At 49.3% G+C, this 27,704-nt stretch overlaps 2 protein-coding genes across 7 annotated transcripts in view; one reads left to right on the top strand and one right to left on the bottom strand.

Moving 5' to 3' along the window:
* MED15 (mediator complex subunit 15) overlaps nt 1-14,102 on the bottom strand; it is a 71,484-nt gene extending 57,382 nt beyond the window's left edge. For all 6 annotated transcript variants that reach the window (XM_087423761.1, XM_014796720.2, XM_087423762.1 and 3 more), the window contains exon 1: nt 13,950-14,102. In XM_087423761.1, coding sequence (XP_087279887.1) covers nt 13,950-14,017 — 68 coding nt within the window. In that variant the 5' untranslated portion in view covers nt 14,018-14,102. The remainder of the gene's footprint in view (nt 1-13,949) is intronic.
* Nucleotides 14,103-26,236: 12,134 nt separating this feature from the next.
* The window catches only part of KLHL22 (kelch like family member 22), a 37,726-nt gene continuing 36,258 nt past the window's right edge, over nt 26,237-27,704 (top strand). Inside the window, exon 1 of the mRNA XM_087423759.1 lies at nt 26,237-26,273. The gene's annotated coding sequence lies outside the window, so the exon portion shown is untranslated. The remainder of the gene's footprint in view (nt 26,274-27,704) is intronic.

Genomic DNA, 27,704 nt, shown 5'->3' with positions numbered 1-27,704 from the left:
AGCCACCAACAGTAAGCAAAGCAAATACCTGCCCTCCACAGGGAGGCTTCTCAAACTTACAGGTAGCTGGAAGCATGTTTGCCAAACTACATCCCAGACTGCAACTTCTTTGTTAGCACACTTCTGCATTCTGGTTCTTTGACTTTTTAAAGAAACATAAAAGTGTTTTTTGTTTTGTTTTTTTGGTGAGGAAGATTACCCCTGAGCTAAAATCTGTTGCCAATCCTCCTCTTTTTGCTGAGGAAGATTGGCCCTGGGTTAACATCCGTGCCCATCTTCCTCTACTTTATATGTGCGACGCCTGCCACAGTATAGCTTGAAAAGCAGTGCGCAGGTCTGCGCCCGGGATCTGAACCCACGAACCCCAGGTTGCCGAAGCAGAGCACGTGAACTTAACCACTATGCCACTGGGCCGGCCCTAAAAGTGTTTTTTAACAAGATAAAAATATGTATTTCAGAATTTAACCATCCACCTACATGTAGAAAAGGGTATTAAAATTTTTTAATAATACAAACACAAGAAACTTTCTCTTCACATTCCTCTTGGTTTGTTTAAGCTCTCCAATTTCTGCTCTCAAGATTTCTTAATTTCCAATGAACTAGATCAATGAAAGAACTACACCTAAAGAAAATATCGCTGCCCTTAAAAGAGCATGTAGTTATTTGAGCTAGTTCAGAAGACTACAGGAGCTTGATCATTTACTCAAATCTGGTGGTTTGGCCTTAAGAGAACCAGGAGAGCTGGAGGGGCCTCTTGATCCCTGTCCATGCACTAGCCTCAGGGTTCCAGGCCTGGGACCACTCCGGCTCCCCCAGTTACAGCCCCTAGCACATCCCACTCACCACCAGGCAACCATGTGGTAAGGATGCTCTCTACCAACCCAAGAATTTATTAAAATGCTTATCTCACATGATTTTGTGGTATTTGGGGATGGGAGGGAAACCCCATCTTTTAGAAAGCTGTACTCAAGTAATGGCAGTGGAAATCATATGGTGTCAGGGATGTGATTTAAAATAGTCCAGGGAGGGATGGGTGAAACATTGGCTAACTCTGCTAACTCTGGAGGTACCTGGGAGACCATTTCTCTATTATCTCTACTTTTGTGAATGTTTGGAAAAATCCATAATGGAACTTTCAACAAGATAGTAAATAAAATGCTCATGTGAAGCATACAGGATGACTGTGCAGAGGAGCCTTACTCCCAAGAGTGCTCCCCAGTGAGGCTACCCAGGCCATCACATGCAGTGTGACCATGCACTCCGAGTCACCCCAGCTGCAGGATCCCCCTTGGCCTGGAAGAGCTTGGGCCTCTAGAAGGCAGTAACCAATAAAAGTCTTAAAAAATCTGCTCCCACAACCAGAGGTCAGTCCAGTCCTTTGCCATCCCAACAAAGCCTGACTATGTGGAAGAGTCCCATTGGCTGGCCAACTTGCTGCATGTGGTCCATGCCTCTCATGAACCCGGGATGCGGGCACACAGGTCCCAGCCAGGAGACGAACACAACCTAAGCCATGAGTAAGCCATAACTCAAACTGAACTTAGAGCCTAATTCCACTTAAAAATACAGATATGTAGGGCCGGCCCCATGGCTTAGAGGTTAAGTGCACGCGCTCCGCTACTGGCGGCCCAGGTTCGGATCCCAGGCGCGCACCAACGCACCGCTTCTCCGGCCATGCTGAGGCCGCATCTCGCATACAGCAACTAGAAGGATGTGCATTTATGACATACAACTATCTAGTGGGGCTTTGGGGAAAAAAAAAAAAAAAAGGAGGAGGATTGGCAATAGATGTTAGCTCAGAGCCAGTCTTCCTCAGCAAAAAGAGGAGGATTAGCACGGATGTTAGCTCAGGGCTGATCTTCCTCATAAAAAAAAAAAAAAAAACATACAAATATGTAGGGGGCGGCCAAGTGGCGCAGCCATCAAGTGTGCGCACTCCTCCTTGGCAGCCCGAGGTTTGCAGGTTCGGATCCAGGGCACGCACCGAGGCACCACTTGTCAGGCCACGCTGTGGTGGCGGCCCACATAAAGTGGAGGAAGATCAGCACGGATGTTAGCTCAGGGCCAGTCTTCCTCAGCAAAAAGAGGAGGATTGGCATCAGATGTTAGCTCAGGGCTGATCTTCCTCACAAAAAAAAATAAATAAATATGTATATATATCTCTATATACACATAATATATATATCTCTATACATAATATATATTTTTTTTAAATTTTTAAAATACAAATAAAGTTATACGCACAGAGAAACAGAATTGGAGTAAATACATCAAAACGTCAGTAACAGCCATCTCTGGGCAGAGAGATTATGGAAAACACCTTCCTGTTTTGAAATCCCCTACAATGTTATCTAGAAGGGAATGAAGTACTGCACCCACAAGTCCTGAACACATTGACCAAAACAGGAGGTGGAGACAGGCCTGAGCTGCTGGGACTGGCTTTCTTGTGTCCACATCCTCTCATCCCAGTCTTTCTCCACATCTGCTCTGCCCACCATGGTCCTCTGCTCCATCTCCTCTGCCACCCCCACTCAAAGACGAGGACAGCCCACCCACGTCCCTCATGCAGCTGACTACTCTTCCAGGGTTGCTCCCTGCATCTCCCATTGGCTGCTAGATTTTTCTCCTTGGAAGGGTTGACACACCCACACACTCTGCACAGCATCATCTTGCACATCATCACCTTGCACCCCACCTCTAAGCATAGAATCAGGGCTCATCTCCCTCTGGGATGCACACCCATGTCTCTCTCCTCCCTTCCTCCTGCATGTACTCCATACACATACACACACACACAGTCACCAGGGGTTCTTGTTATAAAGGCAGATTCCTTGACAATGCCAGTGGAACTTTCCTACATGGCTGATGTGAATGTAAATTCATACCACCTGGGAAAACTGTTTGGCAGAATGTGCTGCAGCTGAAGGCCACACCCCTCAACTCAGCCCTGGGTGCACAGCCCAGACAGCATATATCCACCAGATGACCCAAAATATCCCCTAGTGCTGTCTTCACATAGCCAACAACTGGAACTAACCCCAACGTCCATCAAGCATAGCACAGAAAAGTAATCTGGGGTGGAGTCATGCAATGGAATAACACATGGCATAAATAAGAACTGCTACCCATGAAGATGAATTTCACGGACATGATGCTGAATGAAAGAAGCCAGACACAAGATTGCATTGAACGTGATTCCAACGACAAGAAGTTCAAGAACAAATATGTCCGTGGCCAGGGAAATCCGAAGAGTGGGGTAGGGTCTGCACTGGCTGAAGCTCAGGGAGGAGCCTGCTGGGTGCTGGGCCTGTTCAAGATGCAGGTCTGGGTAGTGACTATGGGGGCATTGACACGTGTGAACATTCATCCTGTGTGGTTTGTGTCCTTGTGTTGTTCGCTGTAGGAGGTCTGTTAACCTCAATACAAAGCAACAGTATGTGAGACAAGCGAGAGCCCCTGAGCCCTGGCCCCAGCACCCTGCCCCTGCCCCTGCCCCATACTTAGGTTTGGACTTGAATAGCCTCTTGCGTGCATTCCGACTACAGAACAGCTGGCAGGAATCCTGCAGCATTTTCACAAGCGTGAATCTTTCTTAGCATGAATCAAAGCAGACTGGTGGTGTTTAAAGGGCTCAGGGTGATCAATCAGGGCTTCTCAGGGCAAATCCGGCATTCTTTCTACTTTATAACAGGGGCTCCATCCCACACACAGAAGCCAGATCACTTCCTCAAACGCCACCTCTGATGAGGACTGAAAGGAAGGTGGAAAGAGGGGAAAGCAGAACAGAAGGACAGTGGGGACAGGGAAGATCCATTCCTTAACCAACAAGCACTGCCTCCCCAGAGCCTGCACAGGAAGGAGCTGGGGGTACACAGGCTGCGGACAGCAGGAGCCCTAGAGGCGGGGGGCCTTTCTGGTCTGGGCCCTTGGCCTGGATGCTCCTTACCCACCTTGCCGTCCCTCTCTCGGACTGGACACTAGTGGCTCAGCTCAAAGGCTGACCTGCAGCCAGGTCACATCTCACCACTGTTCCTTACCCGCCCCCACCCCTCTGGCAGATTCCCAGGCAGACAGCTAAGAGAAGCCTATGGGGCCAAAGGCTAAGAGGGAACAGGGTCTAGAAGGAAGATGGAGCAAGACAGCACTCATCAGCTATTCATCAAGCATGAATACTAGGGGCCAGCCCAGTGGCGTAGTGGTTAAGTTCGCGTGCTCCACTTCGGTGGCCCAGGGTTCCCAGGTTCAGATCCCGGGCATGGACCGTCACAACGCTTGTCAAGCATGAATACCAAGAAGATGTGCATAAGAGAGAGAATCGGTGAATCTGAGGGATGGGTATGCCCGAGCACTCTGTACTATCCTTGCAACTCTCCGTATATTTGAAACATTCTCAAAATAAAAAGCTCAAAGTAAGGAGAACTGGGACTTCAAGAGGTTAAACGTCTTCTCCAAGGACTCACTGTCCTAAGTACCAGTTAATCCACCTCAAGATACTTAACTGGTTCAATCACAGACCTTTATAAACAGGCCCCACCTAGGCTGGCAAGCAATTCGTCATTACACTGGAGGGGAGCATCTCCCTTATGGGGTGGTGGTTTCAAGATGATTACGCATTGGCTCCTAGTATATCCTCCCTTTGTTCTTCGGGATTGGGTACTCATTTACTTATCTGTTAAACAGAACCATTTAGTAACAGCCTGGATTCCCTTTTGCCGTTATATAAATGTCTCAATTAAAAAAAAAGAAAAGCTAAGAATGAGAAGCAGTTCAGTGTTTAGGTAGCACTAACAGACAAAGCCCTGGTAGACCATGAGAAGAGACACCACACCAGCACTGCTTTCTACAACCCTACGTGCAATTATTATGCACCTCTTGTCTAAGCCAAGGCACCATGCTAGGAGCTCAATGAGACGCGGAGGTATAAGACCAGATCCTACACTCAAGGAATTTATAATACAGCTGGCAAGACAAAAAATAATGAATGTAAAAATAGCAAAAAAAGAGTTCATCTGTTCAGTTCATCCAAGATGCACCCAATGAGGGCTCCACAAACACAAGAGGAAGTAGGAACAGCCATGGGCTGAGCCGTCAGGGGTCATGAGAAAGGGATGAGGCCGAGGCCAAATCTCCAACATGGAAGAGAAAGAACGAGAGCGAGAGCCAGGCATAAGGGTGACCAGAGGGCTTGGCGTGGAGCAGAGAGGGTCTGGCTGGGGCTCTCATACCAGCACAGAGGGAGGGTCAGCTGGAAGGACAGTTTCAGATTAAAAGGAGAATGCTTCTGTGAAAATTAATGAAGGAAACCTCAACTAAAATTGAAATTGGGAAGGCCTACAGAGGGAGCTATTATGCCCTACCACTCATCGTCAGTTACCCCAATCAGCAAGAGACCCTACCTTGCATTTCCAACAGGAAGTTGCCTACTACTTTACTACCCCCAGCAACAGGAAGGAAGACTTTCTTCTTGCCCAGCAACAAGCACAGCTAATGGAAAACATCACAGCTCAGCCAATGAGAAGCTGCTGCCACCCTGAACTCTTACCCTCCTCCAATGAACTTTCATTCAGAACAGCCCATCTCAACTCCCCTTTTTTCTCTATAAAAGCAAGCTCTCTTCTTTTGTTCTCTGGATTTGCCTATGGTCCACCATCGCTTGCATTTCCTGAATTGCAATTCCTCTGGCTATTCCCAAATAAACTCATTTTGCTGGTAAGACAACTGGCTATTTTATTTTCAAGTTGACACTTCTTAGCAGTGATGGAAAGGATAGAATCATCTTAAGAAGGTTGTGCTGGTACTCAAGGCCCAGTCGAGAGAGGACGCCCACCCTGAAGGCAGAGCACATCATGACTTTCCATTTTATGGTAGCTATCTGTGACTATGGCTCACCTCCTTCTCACCTGTCCCACTCCCAACATGATGTGGAGATGAGCATACTCATCACAACCAGGCTTTGAGCACTCCCCTGCTTATAGCCTTGGAGGAATTCCTAAGGAAACAGACGTGCTAAGGTTACGGATAGGGGCTGGCCCCATGGTGTAGTGGTTAAGTTCATGTGTTCCGCTTCAGCAGCCCAGGGTTTGCGGGTTCAGATCCTGGGCGCAGACCTACTCATCACTCATCAAGCCATGCTGAAGTGGCGTCCCACTGAAACTGGCAAACAGCCATTGATGATTAAGTAGCTAGGAACTAAAGCCTTTTTTTCCTTTTTGCAATTACTGATTGTAGCCTTTAGTTGTTTCCCCGCCCACAGTTAACTGTGCTGCTTAGGCAATATGCTATCTGACTCCCACTAGGTTCCTATAGATAACATCCCCCTAGAGCCGGGGTAATGGGTGTTTGAGCTGTTTTTCAGAAATTAGAACCCCTTGTCCACTTCAGGCCAGTTGAGACCACCAACCCATCAACTGGGCCCATGCAGATATCCAATAAGTGACATTTCGACGTCAAGAGGATAAAAACTCCACCCTCAGGTCATGCCAACACTGCCATTTTGTGAACATGTGTCCTATGAAGAGGCATGGAGTCTGACTACGCTTGTGCAGATCATCAATTACCTCACCTCTCCTCACCTCCAAGCACCTATCTCCATATTTCAGACCACATTGCCCCCTGCCCCATAAATACCCCTGATCCCCTATTTTTGGGGAAGCAGATTTGAGACTTGTTCTCCCGTTTTCCTCACTTGGCTGCCTTGTGATTAAACCCTCTCTCTCTGCAATCTCGTCGTCTCAGTGTTTGGCCTTCTAGTCAGCGGGCAAAAACGAACCTGGTTCTGTAAAACCATATAAAAGAGCTACAATTCTACAACTATGATACAAAACTATGTACTGGGGCTCTGGGGAGAAAAAAGAAAAAGAGGAAGATTGGCAACAGATGTTAGTGCAGGGCCAATCTCCCAAAAGAAAAAAAAATGTTACAGATAAACAGTATTGCCAAACAGTCTTCCAGAAAAATGGCCTAATTTATGTGCCCCCAGCAGTAGCTTGTGAGGATGCCGGTTTGCCTGTGTCTTCACGTGTGTGGTGTTACGACTTTCTCCAACTCCGAAGTGAAAGACAGTCAGCCTAGCCCACTATCACCACAGAGCCTGAACGGGGCCATGGTGGTGCTCAGGAATCCTGCACACCACAGCACTCCTAGTGAGGCAAGAATCAACTTTGATGCACAAATGCTTGTGGTGTTCCTGCCATGAAGGATTCAGACCAGGGGGAAAGGAGCATCCAAACAATTCAAATGCAAACCGGTAACAGAGAGTGTGTGAAGAGTAGGGGGGCAGCTGGAGGCCCAGTGTCCTGGGAGGGTGAGTGGGATGGGACTGCAGTGCTCAGCCAAAGGAAGGATGGGTCTCTCAGGCAGGGGAACAAATGGGATGCAGAACAGCAAGTGCAAGAAAAAGCTGAGCTCCTGTGAGGATCCATGGGCAGCCCAGCATGATGGGGTGGGCAGGCAGGCACAGACCCTGGAGGAGGGATCCAGGCTCAGAGTTGAATCTACAGGCAGTGGAGAGCCACTCAAACATTCTGAGTATCAAAATAATTGGGGGCAGGGGGGTGGAGTCCATGAAGCAAGAGTTGAAAACTTGAAGCTGAGTGGTGGGTATATGGTCAAGGAACTTTTAAACTATACTACTTAGTTTTATGATTTAAAATTTCCATTTTGAATTTTTTAAAATTCATTAGAATTCCTTTAAAAATGTACCCTCTGGGTATGCAGCCAACATTATGGCCCTGAGGAATGCTTTAAAGGGGGCAGGTACCCCCTTGCCTTTAGTGACAGTGGGAGAGAGAGAACCACGTGGTCACAGTCCTTCCTACCTTAGAATGCCCAACATGGGTCCTGGACTAGCCACAGCCCCCTCATCAGGAACGGCAGTAACAGGTGGAAGATTTCTGGTCAGGAAGGGACATAAGGGCTGCAGTTGTGGTAGGTGGGTGGGGTCGCCTACAAAAGGGAGCTGGTGGGGCTCGGGGACTGGCTGCAGCCTGTGCGGAGGCCAAAGATCAGCACCGGCTTGCCATGCTGTGCCAACGGTGCTGTGCCAAACAGTGGCAGAAGGGCCAGCCACTACTTGTGGCCCAGTGACCCACGGCGAGTTGCTAAAATTGCCAACAGGATGCCTGCCACCAGCAGACTCCTCTTATCGGCTCTTCCAATGCACCTGGCTTGGGTTAACTTTCAGCTGCTATCTCCCCACTACCCGAAAAAAGGCATGACCTCTCTTCCAAAGATTACAAGGGGGTTTGCCTCTCCTGTCCTGCTCCAGCTCCACAAGCATTCATTTGTAACAAGCAGAGTGTAACTATAAGCAGCAGTGGCCTCTCTTCTATGCATCAGCTTCTTCATCTTAAAAATGGGAGTAACAAGTGCATCTACTGGCAGGGCAGGCATGAAGACGCAATGAGCTAACACATGTCAACTCCTGCAAGAGGGCTCGGCACAGCACACCCACTACACGTCAGCTGCTGTTGTTGCTGCTCTGGAGAAAGCCCCGGACCCCTGAGCAACTAGATGACTGAGGGCTCACATCTCCTCGGGTCACTGTCACTCCTGGTCTAGAGCAGTACAGCCAAGGGTCAGGACTCTTAAATCAGTGTCTCAACAATCACTTCCTGGTTGCCATCAGGGGCACTGGGGCTTGGAGGTGATCAGACAGGGCTCCTGGCTTCAGGGAGTGGTCATTCTAGCGGTGGGTTCTACACAGAAACCAGCCCAGTCATTTACACAAAAACCAGGCTTGAAGAAAGCAGCAGGGCTCAGCAGCTTCCCCACTGGAAAACAAGGGCCAGAATTGCACCAGGAGAGCACAGGGCTGTTGGGAGGCCTGAGTGGGATAAGCCACAGAAAAGGCTTCTGCCTGTGGAAGGGACTACAACCCACAGGCAGGACCTGGACGTGCAAGTTTCAGGGCACTCCCCATCCTTCTGAAGGCCTCTCTAGACCCTTGGAAGTTGCTGTTTGGTTGTTTGTTTTCTGTTCCTTCTGTTTTTTTGCTTTATTTTGTTTCTTGCTAAACAGCACTCAATTTTCTCCTTACAGTCTAGGCTGAAATATCTGCATCTCCTAGGTCCCCGAAGTAGAGTCACATCTCCCTTGGGGGCTTCACCAGAAGAGGTGGCTAACCTGTCTGCCTCGACTCCACTCCATGCTCCCTGAGCCCCTCCTGCCACTTAACTAGAACCCTGATATGGGGCTGCCCTCCCCCTCAGGGTCTCCTCCCCTCTGCAATCTGTTCAGCCCAACAGACATTTATTTATTCCACACTTATATGTGCAATCTGCTGTACTGAGGCGGGGGAGGCATAAAAGTCTCAAGAATAAGATGGAAGAAAAATCTAAAAGAATTGGGAAGAAATAATTGATGAAGTCCTTTCATTCATTCACTGCTTACCTACTCTATGTCAGGCACAGTGCTGGTCACTACTTACACACCCTTGTTCTCTGGGAGCCTACAAACCATATACGTGCTCAACACTATCCCAACAATCCCACAAGGAAGGCCCAAGGCCCACAAAGGCTGGCTTGGGAGCTCTAAGGGGAGCTTCTCCCATGGTCCTGCAGGGAGAGTGGATGTTCAACGAAGAGCTGATCTGAACCCACCAACAGTTTTACAACTACCCTCCTTTAAGTGTCATCAATTCCCCTAACGAGGCTCAGGGGTTTCACTTTCACCATCCAAGGCTCCTACTCCTGCAAGGGCCCAGGGAGGAGGCGTCAAGGGGCTCACCACTGAGTCCTGAGCCCTCTGCTAGGGTTTGAGCAGAGGTCTCTTCATTTTCCCTGCCACCATCCCTGTGAGACAGACTGGACTCCTACCATTTCATAGATGAGGGAGATGATCCAGAAAGGTTAAGTATCCAAGGTCACTCAGCTACCAAGTGGAGAAAAGGGGCGGGGGGGGGGGGGGCTCATTCAGATCTACACAATGCACTCTGGCGCAGGTAAAGGAGGCCACTGTCATATGATAGGGTGGTGCACATGGCCCCCAGGAAAATACTTATTCTTGCACTCTTCAACAAGTGTTTTATATGCCAGGTGCCATGCTTCATAGGACTGGTGTCCTATGGGAAACTAAAAGGGGCTGAGAGCCAACATATCAGAGGGGTGAACCACTTTAGGCAGGTGGACAGGGAAGGATCCTGAGAATTTGATATTTAAGCAGACACCTAAACAATGAGAAGCAGCTGGTCATGAATATAGTGGGGGGGGAAGTCTACCTATTACTGAATACTTAAATACTTGATAATAAATTGTTTAAAGAGAGAGAAAAAGAAAGAACTTGGAATGTTTAAGAAGATGAAAGACCAGAGAGGCTGGAACAGGATGGGGGTTATGAGAAGAGGTGGCTGGGCCAGGCCACAGTGAGGGCTGGGAGGGTAGGACATCCGGGAAGTCACCAACAGGTTTTCAGCAGTGCAGGATGGGCCCAGATCAGGTAGAGACATTGGAGGGCTCTTCTAACCAGCCCCAACTCAAAATTGCTTTTTTGCAGTGGGAGCCTTTCGCGGTGGGAGCCTTTCGCAGTGGGAGCCGGGAGACTAGTTTCTTTAGCCCGTGCTCTGAGGCACTGTTCTCTTGATAGATATCCAAGAGCCAGGCAGAGACAGTGAACCTGCTCTCTGATGCTTTCCCTTCCGCTCAAACTTCCACTGCTTCGCTATGCTTTCTTTATGCCCTCATTCAACTATGAATTACTTGGGTTCAAAACATTTCCCAAGATGGCCAGCTTTAAACAACAGCATAAACCCCAGGGGAAGTTAGAATTGACAATACATCAAGTATCCTAACCCAAATCCTCTTTTTTAACTCTGTGAACACAATAAATCAAGGCACCAAGAATCACAACGTTCAAAGTGAACCGCGGAGAGAAAACAGACAAATCTGAGAACTGAGAACACCCACATCATGTTAGGAAGACAGTCTTTGAAACAGCTCATCCCAGTGTTGGTAGGCCAAAGGGCTCCCCAAAGATGTCCATGCCCTAATCCCGGGAACCCATGAATATGCTGTGAATACGGCAGAAGGGACTTTCCAGATGTAATTAAGGTTACAGACTTTAAAATAGGGACATCATCCTGGATTATCCGAGTGGGCCCAATCTAACCTGATCCTTTAGTAGACAATTTTCTCTGGCTGAAGTCAGAGATATGCAGCAGAAAAACCCGCCCTTGCTGGAGGGGGCCACAGAGAAACTGAGACAGAATGCAGTCAGCCTCCAGGAACAAAGACTGACTCCTGGCTAACAGCCAGTAAGTATTGAGGACACTTCAGTCCTACAACTGCATGGAACTGAATTTGGTTGACAACCTGAATGAGCTCGAAAGCAAATTCTACTCCAGAGCCTCCAGGAAGAAATGCACCCCTGCCAACATCTTGATTTCAGCCCTGTAAGACTCTAAGCAGAAGGCTCAGCTGAGCGGCCTAGACTTCCAACTAGAGAAACCGTCAGATAATAAATTTGTGTTGTTTTCAGATGCTACATTTGTGGTAATTTGTTATGGCAGCAATAGAAAACTAATACACAAGCAGCAATCTGGCAAAAAAGAACCCAGTTTCCCTGGAAGCCGAAGGAAGCGGAACTATGAAGTATCCAGCCAGTCCTCACAGCCAGAGACTCTTTAGTCAGACTCCTGGCCCTCTGACACTCCCCCACCCTCCCCATTTCCTTTGATAGGAACTCATTCCTCCTGCTGTTAAATTCTGGGCTTCTCCAAAGAGGAATCTTTGCCCCAGGGGCTTTTCTTGCAGGAGTCCTGAAGTGGGCTATCCCTCAAGTTTTCATCTATAGACAACTCCAGTGCATCAAAAAACCAACGTTCACTGATTCTGCAATATCCACAGAATTGTCCCCAGACTTCCACAGCAGTGCCCAGAGCCACTCACTCTACAGTTCCCACTCCTTCCACTGTACTAAGAGGTTTCCAGGCTTTCTGGCCCACCTCCTTCCTTCCACACTGCTGCACCCCACCCCCTCCATCCAGTTAGTCATCAAGGACTGTCTATGCTCGCTCTCCCCTTTCTGTGGAATAGTCTTCCTCTTTCAGTTTCTAACACTGTCTACCACAGGCCTTTATAATCTCTTACCTGACTAGGTCATTCCACAACCATTTTATGGAGCAATGTGACAGGCAGTGATCTAACAGTGGGAATACAGGGATGAAAAATGACAGATACCCAGACCCCAAGTGCTCAAAACTCTCATAATGGCCTAACTGGCCTCTCTCCTCTGTTCTTGATTCATCTCCAGGGACTCGGGGAGATCTTCCCAACTCCAGCATTTCACCATCTCAAGGCAGGCCACACGCCAAATACAGGCTCAACTCCTTGCACAGCACTCCTACCACTAATGTGTCAGCACCTGCTCACCTTCATTCTATTATCATCTCCTGAACCTTCTTACTCCTCAAACTCCAGAACTCTCAGCCAACAGCAATATCCTCTGTGCAGTGAGCGCTCACACCTCCCCACTCCCACCTCCCCACTCCACAGCTCGAAATGATGGCCCTTCACATTCCTACTTGTCTTTTTCTGTGTGTGTGAGGAAGACCAGCCCTGAGCTAATATCCGATGCCAATCCTCCCCCTTTTTGCTAAGGAAGACTGGCCCTGGGCTAACATCCGTGCCCATCTTCCTATACTTTATATGGGACGCCACCACAGCATGGCTTGACAAGCAGTGCATCGATGCGCGCCCTGGATCCAAACCTGCGAACCCTGGGCCGCCAAAGGGGAGCGCACGCACTTAACCGCTGCGCCACCAGGCCGGCCCCTGCTTGTCTGTTTAGGACTGAATTTATTTGTCCCTCACTCCACAAGGCTGCTCCGCTCTGTTCAAGCAAACTGTCAATTATTCCTAGAAGAAAGAATGCACTATAGCTGTTCCTTTAAGATAGCGGGTTCCCTGAGGGCAGAGGCTGTCTCAGGCAAATCTTGGGCTAGCACAGCAAGCCAGAAAGCTCAGTAAAAGGCTGCTAAACAAAACAAGCAGTCAGGGCCGCCCCGTGGCTTGGTGGTTAAGTGCACACGCTCCGATGCTGGTGGCCTGGGTTCGGATCCCGGGCGCGCACTGAGGCACCACTTCTCCGTCCATCCTGAGGCCGAGTCCCACATACAGCAACTAGAAGGATGTGCAGCTATGACATACAACTATCTACTGGGGCTTTGGGGGGGGAAAATAAATAAATAAAATCTTAAAAAAAAAAAAAAAAAAGAAACAAGCAGTCGGTGGTGAGGAGCTGGAGTTCCGCTAGGTGAAGCCTAGGGCGCACTAGCAACCCCTGCATTGACGGGTTCAACAGCTGAGATTGTGGGGAGGAGGCACTAACCCCAGCTCTTCACTCCCTCCTCCCAACCGACGGTCGCTTCCTGACAGCCTCTTCCTGCCACCCTTCGGCGAAGTCCACAGTCCGTTGAGGGGGAGGGGGCTGTCAGCCGTAGATTCTCCGTCCCCACCGCCCACGGCCCAAGCATCTAGCCTCCCAACCTCATCTTCCATCCACCCTCCTCCAATCTCTCTCTCACCCTGATGCGCTTTTCTCAAAGAGGAACCGCAAAGCACCCAGACCTGTTAAAGCCACTATGGGCTGCCCCTTTCCTTTTTCGTATACAGTGTGATTCAAAGCAGGGGAAAGTCTGCATCCAAAACACACAAATGACGAACGGGACAGCTCAGGACGATGACTCATAAGCCAGGGCCTCGGTTTGCAGGGTTCGGCCCCAGGAAAGCGAACAAGCAGTCTGTGTCGGCCGAGAACGGAGGGGACAGCCGGGGTAGGGCCGCGCTCTCCGGCTCACGCGGGTCCCCGGCGCCTTCGGCCTCCGGCGCCCTCGAGTCCCCCGAGTCCGGCGCCCTAGGGCTCCCGCGGGTTGGGCCTGGGCCTCGCCCGCCGCGCAAGGGAGGGCTGAGGGGGGAGGTTCGCAGATCCCGCCCGCCGCCCCGGCCCCTACTTACATTTGACTGACCAACTTCTGCCGGAAGGCGGCGCTCCGCCAGTCGGTCTCCTGCCCTGAAACATCCATACCGTTTCCTCTACTCCCACCTCCCGCGTCCCGCTCGCCCGCCGCCGCCGCCTCAACCGCAGCGCCAGGCCCAAACCCGGAAGCCGTCGGCGGAGCCTCGGCCGCGCCGGAAGCGAAGCGGGAATTGTGGGAAATGGAGTCGCGCGCGCGGACCTGTGGGAAATGGAGTTCCTCAGCCGCGTTCGAGGCCTTCCCTGCGCCCCCAGTGTTCCCCAAGCAACACGCCCCTCTGCCAGCGGGGCTGTCACGAGAGGCGGGGACCCCAGAGGCCCCGGCCTGACAAGACCGGGTGCGAGGGAGCCGTGGCTGCATAGTGCTCCTGATCTGCCGGCGCTTGGCCGCCTGCGTTTCCTGCGACTCTACTGTGTGCTGGCCTCACCAAGTCCAGAAGATTCGCACCCGTTGGGGATGTTGCGCCAAGCTGCCAGCTGTCTATAGGGGATACTATGGAGAGACTGTTTATTTATCAAATATTTATCAGCACCTACTGTGTGCCAGATACTATGCCAACATGATCCGGCTCTGCTTTCCGGGGACTGCCTTCCAACGCCACATCCAAAGAGTGACCAGATGGACTTTCATCACTTCTCTCCGTTAGACTTTTGGAATCTCACGTCCCACCAATGGATGTATTTTGTAGGGGTTGGGGATGTGAGGAACCTAAACCACATTAATAATTTTTAGACATAGGCTTTCCTATTTGGCCTGACAGCCGTGTCCCGTTCTTGGAGAACACAGTCTAGATCCTCACTGGAGGCCAGAAGGCACACAAACTTAAAACTCTGTACCTAGGGTGACCAGCTTGTCCTGATTTGCCCAGAACTCTCCCAGTTTTAGCTCTGAAAGTCCTGCATCTTGGCACCTCCCTCAGTCCCAGGCCAACGGAAATAGTTCATCACCCTATCTGTATCCCTCTTAAACATTTTTAAAAATTGAGATATAATTCATGTACCACATAGTTCGCCCTTTTTAAGTGTATGATTCAGTGTTTTTTAGTATATTCACCTATTCATAAGGTTGTGCAACCATCACCACTCTCTTGAACATTTTTAAGTTGACATCTAAATATTTCTCTGTAGGGCCGGCTCCGTGGCTTAGCGGTTAAGTGCGCGCGCTCTGATGCTGGCGGCCCGGGTTCGTCCAACGCGAGACCGAGTCCCACGTACAGCAACTAGAAGGATGTGAACCTATGACATACAACTATCTACTGGGGCTTTGGGGGGAAAAAAATGAATAAATAAAATCTTTAAAAAACAAAAAAAATAATAAATAAATAAATAAATAAATATTTCTCTGTGAATCATTGGAAAGGTGTGACTGCAATGTATCCTATACTGTATATCGACGATTTGTTATTTAGATCTTTGCCCCTGCAGATTCCATTCATTGATTTATGGAAAACATTGGTCTCATAACCTCAATGGCAAAGCCAGTCCTCACTGTGAAACCCTCCAGCAAAGACTCCCTGGGGCTTTTGGAAGAAAAGTGTGGACATCACGTCCAACTCAAGTGAGAATGTTAATAAGGCCCCAGGGCAACTCTCCCCCTTCTGCACTTTGATTCTAGGAAGGCCAATAGAGCAAAAGACACATAGATTCACAGATAGACAGACAGAGGCCCAGAGCCTTGCCAAGAGTTTGTCATCAGGATAAAATTAAGGGCTACCAACTTTGGTGTTTGTTCCAGAGCTCTATTTCTACTTATTCCTTTGTTTGGGGCCCAGAGGTGGTGACGCCCAGGACAGTGGTTCTTGGTTATGTTGACTTGAAAAGCCTCAAAAAGAGTTTATTCCGGAAACAGCCAAATGAATTGCAATTCCGGATGTGCATACTATGGCAAACCATACGCAAATCCAACAAAGAAGGGGAGCTCCCTTATAGAGAAAAAGAGGGAGTAGGGAGGGGCTGTTCTAAATGAAAGTCCATTGGGGGAAAGTAACAGTTCAGGGCAGCAACAGCTTCTCACTGGCTGAGCTGTGGAATTTCTCGTTGGCTGGGCCATTGCCCCATGGAGAGAGAAATTGTTACCACATCAGGTCCGTTTTTGCCCGCCAATCACAGAAAGCCAATCACTGAGACGACCAGATTGCAGAGAAAGAGGGTTTAATCACAAGGCAGCCAAGTGAGGAAAAAGGCAGAACAAGTCTCAAATCTGCCTCCCCGAAAATAGGGACTCAGGGGTATTCATGGGGAAGGGGGCAAGGTGGTCTGAAATGATTGGAGGTGAGGAGAGATGAGGTAATCCATGATCTGTGCAAGTGTAGTCAGACTTCACGTCTCTTTGTAGGACACATGTTCACAGAATGGCGGCATTAGCGTGCCCTGAGTGTGGAGTTCTAACCTCTTGCTGTCAAAAGGGCCCAGTTGATGGGTTGGTGGTCTCAATCCGGCCTTAAGTGGACAAGGGGTTCAGTTCCTGAAAAAATAGCTCAAACACCCATTACCATGGTGACCCCGACTCCAGGGGGATGTTACCTATAGGAACCTAGTGGGAGTCAGATAGCATATTACCTAAACAGCACAGTTAACAATGGGTAAGTTTTTTTTGTTTTGTTTTGTTTTTGTTTTTTTGTGAGGAGATCAGCCCTGTGCTAACATCCACCAATCCTCCTCTCTTTTTGCTGAGGAAGACTGGCCCTGGGCTAACATCCGTGCCCATCTTCCTCCACTTTATATGGGACGCTGCCACAGCATGGCTTGCCAAGCAGTGCTTTGGTGCGTGCCCAGGATCCAAACCGGCGAACCCCAGGCCACCGCAGCGGAGCGCATGCCCTTAACCACTTGCGCCACTGTGCAGACCTATCAACAATGGGTAAGTTTAGGGCCGGCCCCATGGCTTAGAGGTTAAGTGCGTGCGCTCCGCTGCTGGCGGCCCGGGTTCGGATCCCGGGCGCACACCGAGGAACCGCTTCTCTGGCCATGCTGAGGCCGTGTCCCACATATAGCAACCAGAAGGATGTGCAACCATGACATACAACTATCTACTGGGGCTTTGGGGGAAAAATAAATAAATAAATAAATAAATAAACAATGGGTAAGTTTATCATGCAGATTTAAGTCCTCATCTTCTGTTCTGATAAGTTTCTAGGTAAGGCTATCCGCCTCACCTTCCTGGTGCAGGGAAGAAGATACCTTTACAAATGGAGAGTTTCTTTACAAATGTAAATGTGTCTCATAAAGGGTAACTAGAACTAAGAATGTTAGGTGCCCGGGGATATCTACAGTAATGGCCTTTTCTAGGGGCAGGCCTCCCATCCCAAACTCTTTTGGTCAGTTAGTGAGGGTGGGGGTCAAAATGTCATTCAGGCAGAGACATATTTTGAGTTGGCAAATTCCAATCCCCCATAGTTACTAGCTGCTTAATCATCAACGGCTGTTTGCCGGTTTCAAAATCTTCCTTCAGTAGTAAAATAGTTTTACTTCCTGTCCAAGATGGAAGCCTACCTCTGTTCCTGTTTGGTGTAATTGATGATGTGTGATACGGCATGAGAGCTCCCCCTACAGGCCTTCCTGATCCAATTTAGTTAAGGTTCCTTTTATTAATTTCCATAGTTAGAATCTGGATAGGTGATGGACCAGGGAAGGAGAGGTGGAGACAGTCACAGACCTCCTGGCCTCAAGGAGAGAGGGAGGCCACAGGATGGTCAATCCTGAAATGGACCTGCACTCTCTTGACACCTGCAGACCTCCCGAGGGTCCCCAGTCTAAAAGCAGGTAGATTAGACACTGAGGAGGAAATAATGAAGCAAGCTGAAGTTGTGCAGAGGCCTGACCTGTGTCCCACACCTCTTGAGGGTGTTTAAGTCTCCATCCTGCTGTCACCGACTAACTGCCTTGAGTAACTCAAAGGAGGTTTTGGAAACACTTAACTGTTTCTCCAAATTTTTTTTAGTTATGTAAGAGATGCAACCACCAACTGCCCTGAACCAGTCCAAACTCCACCGCAAGAGTGATGCCTGTGCAGATGGGCCAAGACGTGCCTAAGAGATTACCTTTGCTTCATTTTAATGTTAAACTCTCCACTGCAGGAGGAGCTTATGCCTTATTACCATAACATGCGATGTATGTGGAAGCATGTTTTCAAACTATGCCTGCGCGAGCAAATACCCACCTCTCCCTTTTGAATATTCATTCCTCATCTAAAATAAAAGGCCCAGGGCCAGCCCGGTGGCGCAAGCAGTTAAGTGCACGCACTCTGTTGCGGCGGCCGGGGGTTCACCGGTTAGTATCCAGGTGCGCACGGACGCAATGCTTGGCAAGCCATGCTGTGGCGGCGTCCCATATAAAGTGGAGGAAGATGGGCACGGATGTTAGCCCAGGGCCAGTCTTCCTCAAGAAAAAAAAGAAAAAAAGAGGAGGATTGGCAGATGTTAGCACAGGGCTGATCTCCTCACACAAAAAAAATAAAATAAAAGGCCCCTGCTTTCCCTTGCTCTAGGAGCCACAGCTTTGGCAGTAATTCCCCAAGGTCTCCTTATTTGCCACAAATAAATTGTACTTTGTGTGACAACTACTTCTGGTGAAGGCTTTGATTTCAACTCAGCAAGAAGCAAACCCACTTTGGTTTGGTAACACTGCTGGTTCCTGCAGGCTACCATGCCATGCCTGGATCCTGTCAGGGGTCACATGCTTCATGGATACCACCCTGGGCCCTGCAGGAGGTGGGAGCTGGAAGCTTCCCAGGTGGATGAGACTCCTCCCTTGAGAGCCTTACACATGCTTTTCCAGCCTGTGGCTTTCTCTCTCCAGCCCCCTTCTTGTTCAGGTGCTCAGTCCATGGAAAGTGCTGACCTGACCCTCCTTCCATCCTAGCAACTGCCAGATGTAACCCCTGTACTGTGTTTGGCCTGGAGCCTGCAATCACTTATGAGTGTGGAGGTAGGGACAGTTATTGCTTCTAAAAACAATACATGGTAGAAACTTTAGAAAGGACTGAACATCATGAATCTCATCATCCAGAGGCAGCGTTGTTCATATTTTGGTAAATTTTCCTTCTCTCTCTCTCTGTTAGTTTAAGACATATAACAAGTCATGATGTAGGTGCCATTTTGGATCCTGTGCTGTAAACCTAACATTATAGCATAAGCATTTTCCCAAGTATTAACAACTCTTTATTAACTGGAATTTTAATTATAATTTAGATTATACAACTACATCATGGGTAAATCTATATACAACCAACTGTAACAGGTGTAAAATACAATTTTGATAGCAATATATGTCAATCTATGAAATCTATCACTACTCATTCATTCCCCTGTTCTTGGACATTTAGGTCATCGATGTTTTTTTCCCTGTTATAGATAAGTTGTGACAAACATCTTTGTACACAGATCTCTGTTAGTGTTTCAGAGGATTTCCTCAGCCCAGGTCCTAGAAATGGGTCCTGGGTCCCAGAGACATACATTTGAAGGCTCTTATGTTTTATATAATTTCACACATTATATATATTAAAAGATAACTTTAAAAAATTGGTAAAATAATTTTCATACAGATATTAACTCATTAATGAGAAAGCTGGTACATCTTACCAGTTTTTTAGCATTCAGGAATATTAAATGAATATGCAAATGAAAACAAAACTGGCCTCTCCCACAGTAGAGGAGGAAAATCAGTCGACTCTTAACCTGCCAGAGTTTGCCTGTCTATGGACAAGAATTATTTTACATTACTATTAACTACAATGTACAAAGTTGCAAACTAGCTCAAGGGCAAGGAAAGACCAGAATCTGATAGCCCAGAAGGTTGTGTTCTAGACAATGCATAGTTCTCCCTTGAAGCAGGAATTTTTCCTTAAGTGAATGTCACACAATTTTTATAGTTTTTTACCTTTTTGCCAAGAAGGTAGCACTTTACACAGCCACCAGAGGTTGTCACATTATAAACTGCAAAATCCAGCCTGGGCAAGGGTACAGGACAAAGGACCTAGTTTCTTCAACAAGAAGAAAAATACAAGATGGAGAGGGAAACCAAAGATTAAAAGGGACTTTAGAGGCATCCCAACCATCTGGAAAGCAGGGTACTCGTTTGGATCCTGATTCAAATAAACTTCAAAAAGCAACAGAGAAGTACATGTGTAGGATAATTGGGAAATGTGCTCACTTGACTATTTGGTGAGATTAAGAAATTATTGTTGATTTTGTATGTGTGAGAATGGAATTGTGCAGGAGGAGGAGGTCAAAGGCAGGATATTTATATTTATAAGGTTTTCAGGATGGGTCTTTCAATAGACTAGGGTTGGGCAGAGCTCCTGATATAATAGTTCAAGAGTGATGGACACAGTTGGCTGAGGGTTTGGAAGCAGCCCTGAAAAGTAAACAAGCCTTGAAGGCACCTAATTGAGCCATCTATTGCTCTGAGATGGGATTATTCCCTCTGATATTGGCTAGTTGAGTAGCCTATTTTTCAGACAAATGGATTCTCAGGAAGTTCCTGAAAGAAACAATACAGTTATTTGCAACTTCATCATCCTAGAATAAAGTCCTGTTCACACAACAAGAAGTTATCTTTTTTTTGGTGAAGAAGATTCACTCTGAGCTAACATCTGTTGCCAAGCTTCCTCGTTTTTTGCTTGAGGAAGATTAGCCCTGAGCTAACATCTCTGCCAATCTTCCTCTATTTTGTATGTGGGTTGCCGCCACAGCATGGCTTGATGAGTGGTGTAGGTCCATGCCCTGGATCTGAACCTGTGAACCCTGGGCCACCAAAGTGGAGCACACTGGACTTAATCACTATGCCATGGGGCCGGCCCCCCAAGAAGTCATCTTGATGGAAATAGTGAGCTGAAGGCTGTGGATAGCTTCAGCCCTCAAAGCTCTGGTTGTTTTTTGCATAAGTGGTATGATATGTTTCTTTCCACAACTCATCCTTGTCACTTAATAAGAGTTATTGCTATATCACAGCCCCTAGATCACCTGCTGCAGGTCATTCCACAGTACCAATGCACCATGGTCCATTTACGGACATTTGCTTTGGTTCTACTTTTTCACAATTGAAAATATGCTGCAATAAATATCCTCCGCTATGCTGTCTTGCTTCCATCTGGGGGTATTTCTCCAATATAGATACCCAGAAGTAGAATTGTTGGTTTGCAGAGAGGCATTTTACATTTTAAATGTTAATAGCTACAGCCAATTGTTCTCTGTATTAGTTATCTAATGCTGCTGCATAACAAATTACACCACAGCCAAGCAGCTGAAAACAAAAATAATAAACATTTATTATCTTTCACAGTTCTTGAGGGTTCAGGAGAGGTTGAGCCAAGTTCTGGCTCAGTCTCTCTTGACGTTTCAGGCAGATATCAGACTTCAAAGGACCACAGTCATTTGAAGGCCTGGCTGGTGCTGGAGGATCTGCTTCCAAGGCAGCTCATAGCTGGCAAGTTGGTGCTGGTTTTGACAGAGGGAGGTCTCAGTTCCAGGAGGCCTCTGCTCAGGACTGCAAGAGTGTCCTTATGACATGGCAGCTCACTTCCTGCAGACTGAGCAAGACAGAAGCTACAATGCCTTTGATGACCTGGCCTTGAATATCACATGATTTCACTTCTGCCTCATTCTATTCCTTAGAAGCCAGGTCACTAAGTCCAGCCCACATTCCCGGAGAGGGAGGTTGGACTTTACCTTTCGAGGGGAGGAGAGTCAAAGAATTTGCTGACATATTTTAAAACCACTATACTCTCCAAATTGACTGGTCCAATTTACATTCCCTTCAGCAATGTATGTACATTCCCACCCTCACCAACCAATGCTTGATATCATCCTGGTTTTTTTGTTTTTGTTTTTGTTTTTTTGTGTGAGGAGGCCCTAAGCTAACATCTGCTATTTCTCCTCTTTTTGCTGAGGAAGACTGGCCCTGGGCTAACATCTGTCCCCATCTTCCTCCACTTTATATGGGACACTGCCACAGCATGGCTTACCGGCAAACCCCGGGCCTGCCACAGCGGAGTGCGCGCACTTAACCGCTTGCACCACCAGGCCAGCCCCGATATCATCCTGTTTTATATTTTCCCAAGTTGATGTTGAAAAAGACTCTCTCCTTGACCAAACTTTAGTCAGGCTCCTGTGAGACCTCTTCTCAACCAGGCCTTGACTTTGGTCCCTGTCCTGTCTCTGGCTTGCCTAGCCCATTCTTAGCAAAGAATTCTGCTAAGTCAGTTTAGGGAGAATCCCCCCTCCCTTGATATCTCTTTTTTTTTTTTTTTTTTTTGAGGAAGATCAGCCCTGAGCTAACATCCATGTTAATCCTCCTCTTTTTGCTGAGGAAGACCGGCTCTGAGCTAACATCTATTGCCAATCCTCTTCCTTTTTTTTCCCCGAAGCCCCAGTAGATAGTTGTATGTCATAGTTGCACATTCTTCTAGTTGCTGTATGTGCAACGTGTTCTCAGCATGGCTGGAGAAGCGGTGCGTCGGTGTGTGCCCGTGATCCGAACCCAGGCCACCAGTAGCGGAGAGCGTGCACTTAACCGCTAAGCCACGGGGCCGGCCCCTTGATATCTGATCAAGTTCCTCATCCCCCACCTTTGATAATCCTGTTAGGCCCATTTAGCAGGAATCTCCCTACTCTTGAGGTCTCATTTTAGTAATTTTCCATCCACTGACCCCTTCCTCTGCTCCGTGGTCATAAATCCCCAGCAGTCTTTGCTGTATTCAGAGTTGAGCCCAATCTCTCTCCCCTATTCCCATAGTCTTCCTGAATGGTCTTCCTTACTGTTTTAACAAGTGTCAGAATAATTTTTTCTTTAACAATGTGTGAAAATGTGGTATATTATTTGCATTTCCTGATTATTAATGGGAGTAAACTCTACTTCCTTCATTTATTCCACTGGACTTCCTCTTCTGTGAATTTCATGTAAATATCCTTTACCATTTTTCTGGCTGGTTGTCTTTCTAATTATTGACTTCTAGAAGTTCCTTATATGTTCTAGATGATAATCTTTTGTCTGCATATATGTTGCAAATATATTCGCTGATAAATTTTGTCATTTGCATTTCTTTTACTTTCACTGATCTTGATGACTCTCAGGTATTAAGTGATTTGTTCATTCTTTTTTTTTTTTGTGAGGAAGATCAGCCCTGAGCTAACATCCATGCTAATCCTCCTCTTTTTGCTGAGGAAGACTGGCCCTGAGCTAACATCCGTGCCCATCTTCCTCCACTTTATGTGGAACGCTGTCACAGCGTGGCCTGACAAGTGGTGCATCCGTGCGTGCCCTGGATCCGAATCCCGGCCCCCAGCGGTGGAGCACGTGTACATAACCACTATGCCACAGGGCCGGCCCCCTGTTCTTCTGAGTGTTATCTAATCATGTCCATTTCCATTTAACTATTGGGATTTTAATATCCTTTCTTATTGTTTTGTATGAATTCTTTATACACTAAAACTATTTACCACTTGCTATCAATTTTGTTGCAAAAGTTTCCTCACTTGTTGTTTGTTTAGGAAGGCTGTGGTCAAATTGTTTTGCAGATTAGTTTGCTTATCTTTTCCTCTGAGATATCTTCCATTGGGTTGAGGGTTCGAAAGTCTTCCATTATCTACACCAGTCCTTTAACCAGTGTCTTTGCTTCTCATTTCTCTCTACTCCAGTTCCCTCACTCATATTCACTTAGCACCTATAGCGTGCCAGCCCTGTTCTAGGGAATACAGCCATGAAGGAGCAGATGGGAATGGAGGATCTCCTAGGAGGCAAACATATCCATGGGAGGACACCAGATTATCCTGCACACCACAGCTTCTGAGCTCTCCTCTTATCTTGCCACTCTCCTCCTCTAGAACTTTCCAGTGGGGGAACCACTGACTTGATCTGGGTGTATTTTGAGATGATGGTCCCTCTTTCTCATAGAAGGCTGGAGAATGTCCTTTCCCCTCAGTCCTGGCCAGGACCCTGCCTTGCTTCTGGCCTCCTCCCCCTCACTCATCCTCACCCTCTCCACCCCAGCTCCTCCCTCCTACCCTGAAGGTGCTCTCCTTCAGTCTCTCCCTTCAAGCTGTGGTCCCGTCTGTCCTCACCTCAGTGGGCAGGCCCATCCCTGCAGTCTTTTTTTTCTGTGTGAGGAAGATCAGCTCTGAGCTAACATCCGTGCCAATCCTCCTCTTTTTGCTGAGGAAGACTGGCCCTGGGCTAACATCTGTGCCCATCTTCCTTCACTTTATATGGGACACCGCCACAGTGTGGCCTGACAAACGGTGCTTTGGCGTGTGCTCGGGATCTGAACCCAGGCCGCCAGCAGCGGAGCGCACGCATTTAACTGCTATGCCATGGGGCTGGTCCCCCCTGCAGTCTTCCTGTCCTCACCTCCCTTCACACCTCAGTCACTGCGGGCCAGCTCCTGCCATGCTCCTGCCCCTTGGAAGAAAGGGCCCCTGTGACACACCAAAGGCCTCCCTGCTGCAGATCCAGAGGATTTGCCTCTTCCCCACTCTGGGGCCACCCTCATACCCAGCCCTGTTGGGCCTTTGAGGTTATTCCTCCCCCATCCCCTCTGTGGGTTCCCACTCTCCGAGTGCCCCCTGGAACACCAATGTGCCTTGTGTCTGCCCTCAGCCCACTCTCCTATTCCCCATACTTGTTCTGGGTCAGTGCATCACCTCCAGCTGAAGTGCATAATATGCTCATGACCTCACCTCCAGCCTGACTCTGCCAGAAAGGCCCTCAGAGGACACCTACAGCCTCCTCTAAAGGTGGGCCTTGTCTTTCCCCAAACCTGCTCTTGCTCCAGCCTCCTTGTGACCCATTGTCCCCTGCCATCTCTTCGGCTCACCCTTCCTCACACATGACTCAACCTTACTGTGGAACCTGCCTCCTTCCCAGGCTTCCAGCCAGCACCATCGTCGGTCCTCACTCTCTGCCTGCCTGAGGCCACAGCCTCACTGCTGTCCCCTTGCTCACCCTCCTCCCACTCCCCCGTCCAGCCTCTGCAACACAAGTTGGCATCTGCCCATCCTGGCTGAAGGCTGCCCTCAGGGCCACGTGCACCTCTAGAGGGCAAGAGTTTGGTCTCCAACTTTCCTTTCAGGCTCAGAAACTCCTGGTGGCCTCCTGACCACTCATTTCACTGGATCTCACCTCCATGCCTTTGCTGACACTGTCTCCTTCCTGAATGCTTTTCCTGCTCTCCAAAAGTCCTCATCTGTTACACAGCTGGGGGGTCACCTCTTCCAGAAAGCCTTCCCAGAAGCCTACTGACATTGGGAATCTCTGCTCCTGGAGGCTGGTTCTACTCTCCTGGCCCTTGTCTGGACCCTCAGGCAGCTCTCTGGGCTCAGCCAGGACAGTGCTTCTCTTTCATTTATTTTCTTCCTCTTCTACATTCCCTTCCACCTTTCTTTTTAACCACGAGCCAACCCTAGCCATATCCTCCCCCCACAGCTATCCCCACCCTCCACAGGCCCTCTCAAAGCCCTGACCCCCTCCATCACGATCACGGGGCTCTGCTAGCTCTAACCTCTGGACACAGCCCTTACAGATGCCCCTCGGAGGATTGGATCCCCTTAGAGGATGAACACCAAGAGCCTCCTGGTGGACTGCCGGGACCAGGCCTTTGGGCTAGGAATTGGATTTACTCCAGAATCTCACAGTAAACAGGAAAACACCGTTCATACTGGCTGTGTTTATCTCTTCTCCCCAAAACCCAGCAGAGGGCAGGGGACCAGCAGAGGCACAGACAATTTGTGGGACCACGAGGGAGGGAGGGAGGGAATGAGTAAATGAAGGAGGGAATAAGGGAGGGAGGGAGTGAAAGAGAGAGGGAATGAATGAGAGAATGACTGAGAGAAGGGATGAAGCGGGAGGGAATGAATGAGGGAGGGAGGGAGGGAAGTAGAGAGGGAATGAATGTGTGAGCGAGAGTGAGTGAAGGAGGGAATGAGGAAGGGACTGAGGGAAGGAAGAAGGAAATAGATTTACAGGGCGCGACCCTCGCCAAAAGGCATTCCTTCACTTAGTCACTCATTCATTCGTTCAGCCCCGGCAGGTGCCAGGAGCTGTGCCAGGTGCGGAAACGCACCACCACCCGGACAACGACGGCCTTTCTCCGCTGAACCAAGGCGGGAGCCACCCCCACGGAAGGCGGTAACGTGCGGCGTCCCTCCTCCCCAGCCCGGCTCAGCGCCCCCCGCCCAGTGCCCCCCGGCCTCCGTCCACGCCCACCTGGCGCCTGCGCGGCGCGGCCACGTGATGCGCCGAGGCCCCGCCCCGCGCCCGCGCGCCCCGCCCCCGCCTCCCGCGAGTGCGGCCTCGGGTTGCTGCGGCTCCAGGTGAGCTGCGAGGCGCGGGCCGGGCAGGGCGGCAGGGAGCTCAAGCGGCGGGCGGGGGCGGCCGCGGCGCCCCGGCGAGCAGCGCGGGGGTCGCGGGGGCGGGCGCAGGCCGGAGGCGCGGGGGCGGCGGCCGGAGGCGAGCCCGGGGCCTGACGTGGCGGGCGGGACCCCCGGGCGCGGCCAGGCTGGCATCTGGCGCTCGCCGAGGTCCCTAGCCTCCGCGCCGCTGCGGGCCCCGCCGGTCTCCTGGCCCCCGAGCCGGCCCTGTCGCCCGCGGTGTGTCCGAGCGCGGCCTGCCTGCCGCGACCACCGGCGCTGCGCGGCGGGTCCTGCAACAGGATGGCGGGGCGGGGCTGCTGCCACCTGGCGTGACCTTGGACCTCGGCCTGCGAGCCTCAGTTTCCTCAGCCGCGCGCCCGGGCCGAGGGAGCGCAGCCTCGGCAGCTCGCGCGGTTTCCTGAGAGAAGACGGAGGTCGCGCCGTGAGCGCAAAATCTCTGGGTCCCCAAGCCTCGACCGCCACTTATGACTGTTTCCAGTCCTGGGCAGGCGGGAGCCGCGGGGCCGCCACCACCTCTGCCCCTGGCCCCTCCCGGCGCCCCTCTCGTGCCGGGCCCCTGTCGGGCCGGGCCTGGGCCGCAGGTTCGCCGCGCCAAGATGCTCCGACTCTCCTTTCTGGGAGACTCATTCCAGAGTGCCTCCGAGTGGGCACCCGTGTGAAGGCTCCCCTCTTTGGAAGTTAGGACCCACTCCCGCCCCTCCTCTTCCCGAGCTGCCCCCTTTTCCTTTGTTGCAGACCTTGCTTCATGCTGCCAAGGATTGGGGTTCGTTGAGAGTAGACACTGTTTTGGGGCCTTAGAGTGGACCAAGGGTGCATATTCAGTAAATGGTGTTGAGTTGAAAATGTTCAAAAATGCTTTTGACTCCATGAGTTCATAAAAATTAATATTATCTCCTCAGTTTGTACCTACTTGAGACATAAAACTTCCTTCCTGCTCCCCTCAAGCTTTGAACAGCATGGTGTGGAGGGGCCTTGTTTGTGATGACAAGAACCGGGAATGTTATGGGTCCATAGGGAAGTAAATCGAGGGAAGGGCTTCATGATAGAGTAACCCCTGTAAAATGAGTAAGAGGGTGAAGGTGTCACGGAGTGAGCTCCTAAGAACATTTTTTGTTTCAGAAAAACAGGCATGGGAAAGGAATCACAAAGTATGTGCTGCGTTCGACTTAGTGTTTTATTTTTTGAAATTTGTCAATGACTGAAATGTAGTTACGCTGTGAAATGCTGCTTTTCGTCTAAGTCAGCAAAGATTAAAAAGAAACACTATTGGTGAGCTAGACAGTGGTTGGAATCAGGTTCTCATACTTTGCTGGTGAGAGAATAAATTGATAAAAACTCTGTTGAGGGCGATTTGGCAATATCTGTTAAAAT

Source organism: Ceratotherium simum, chromosome 35, assembly GCF_057802395.1.
Source record: "Ceratotherium simum simum isolate JZ-2026a chromosome 35, ASM5780239v1, whole genome shotgun sequence".
NCBI lineage: Eukaryota > Metazoa > Chordata > Mammalia > Perissodactyla > Rhinocerotidae > Ceratotherium > Ceratotherium simum.
This window is presented reverse-complemented; position numbering and strand designations above follow the sequence as displayed.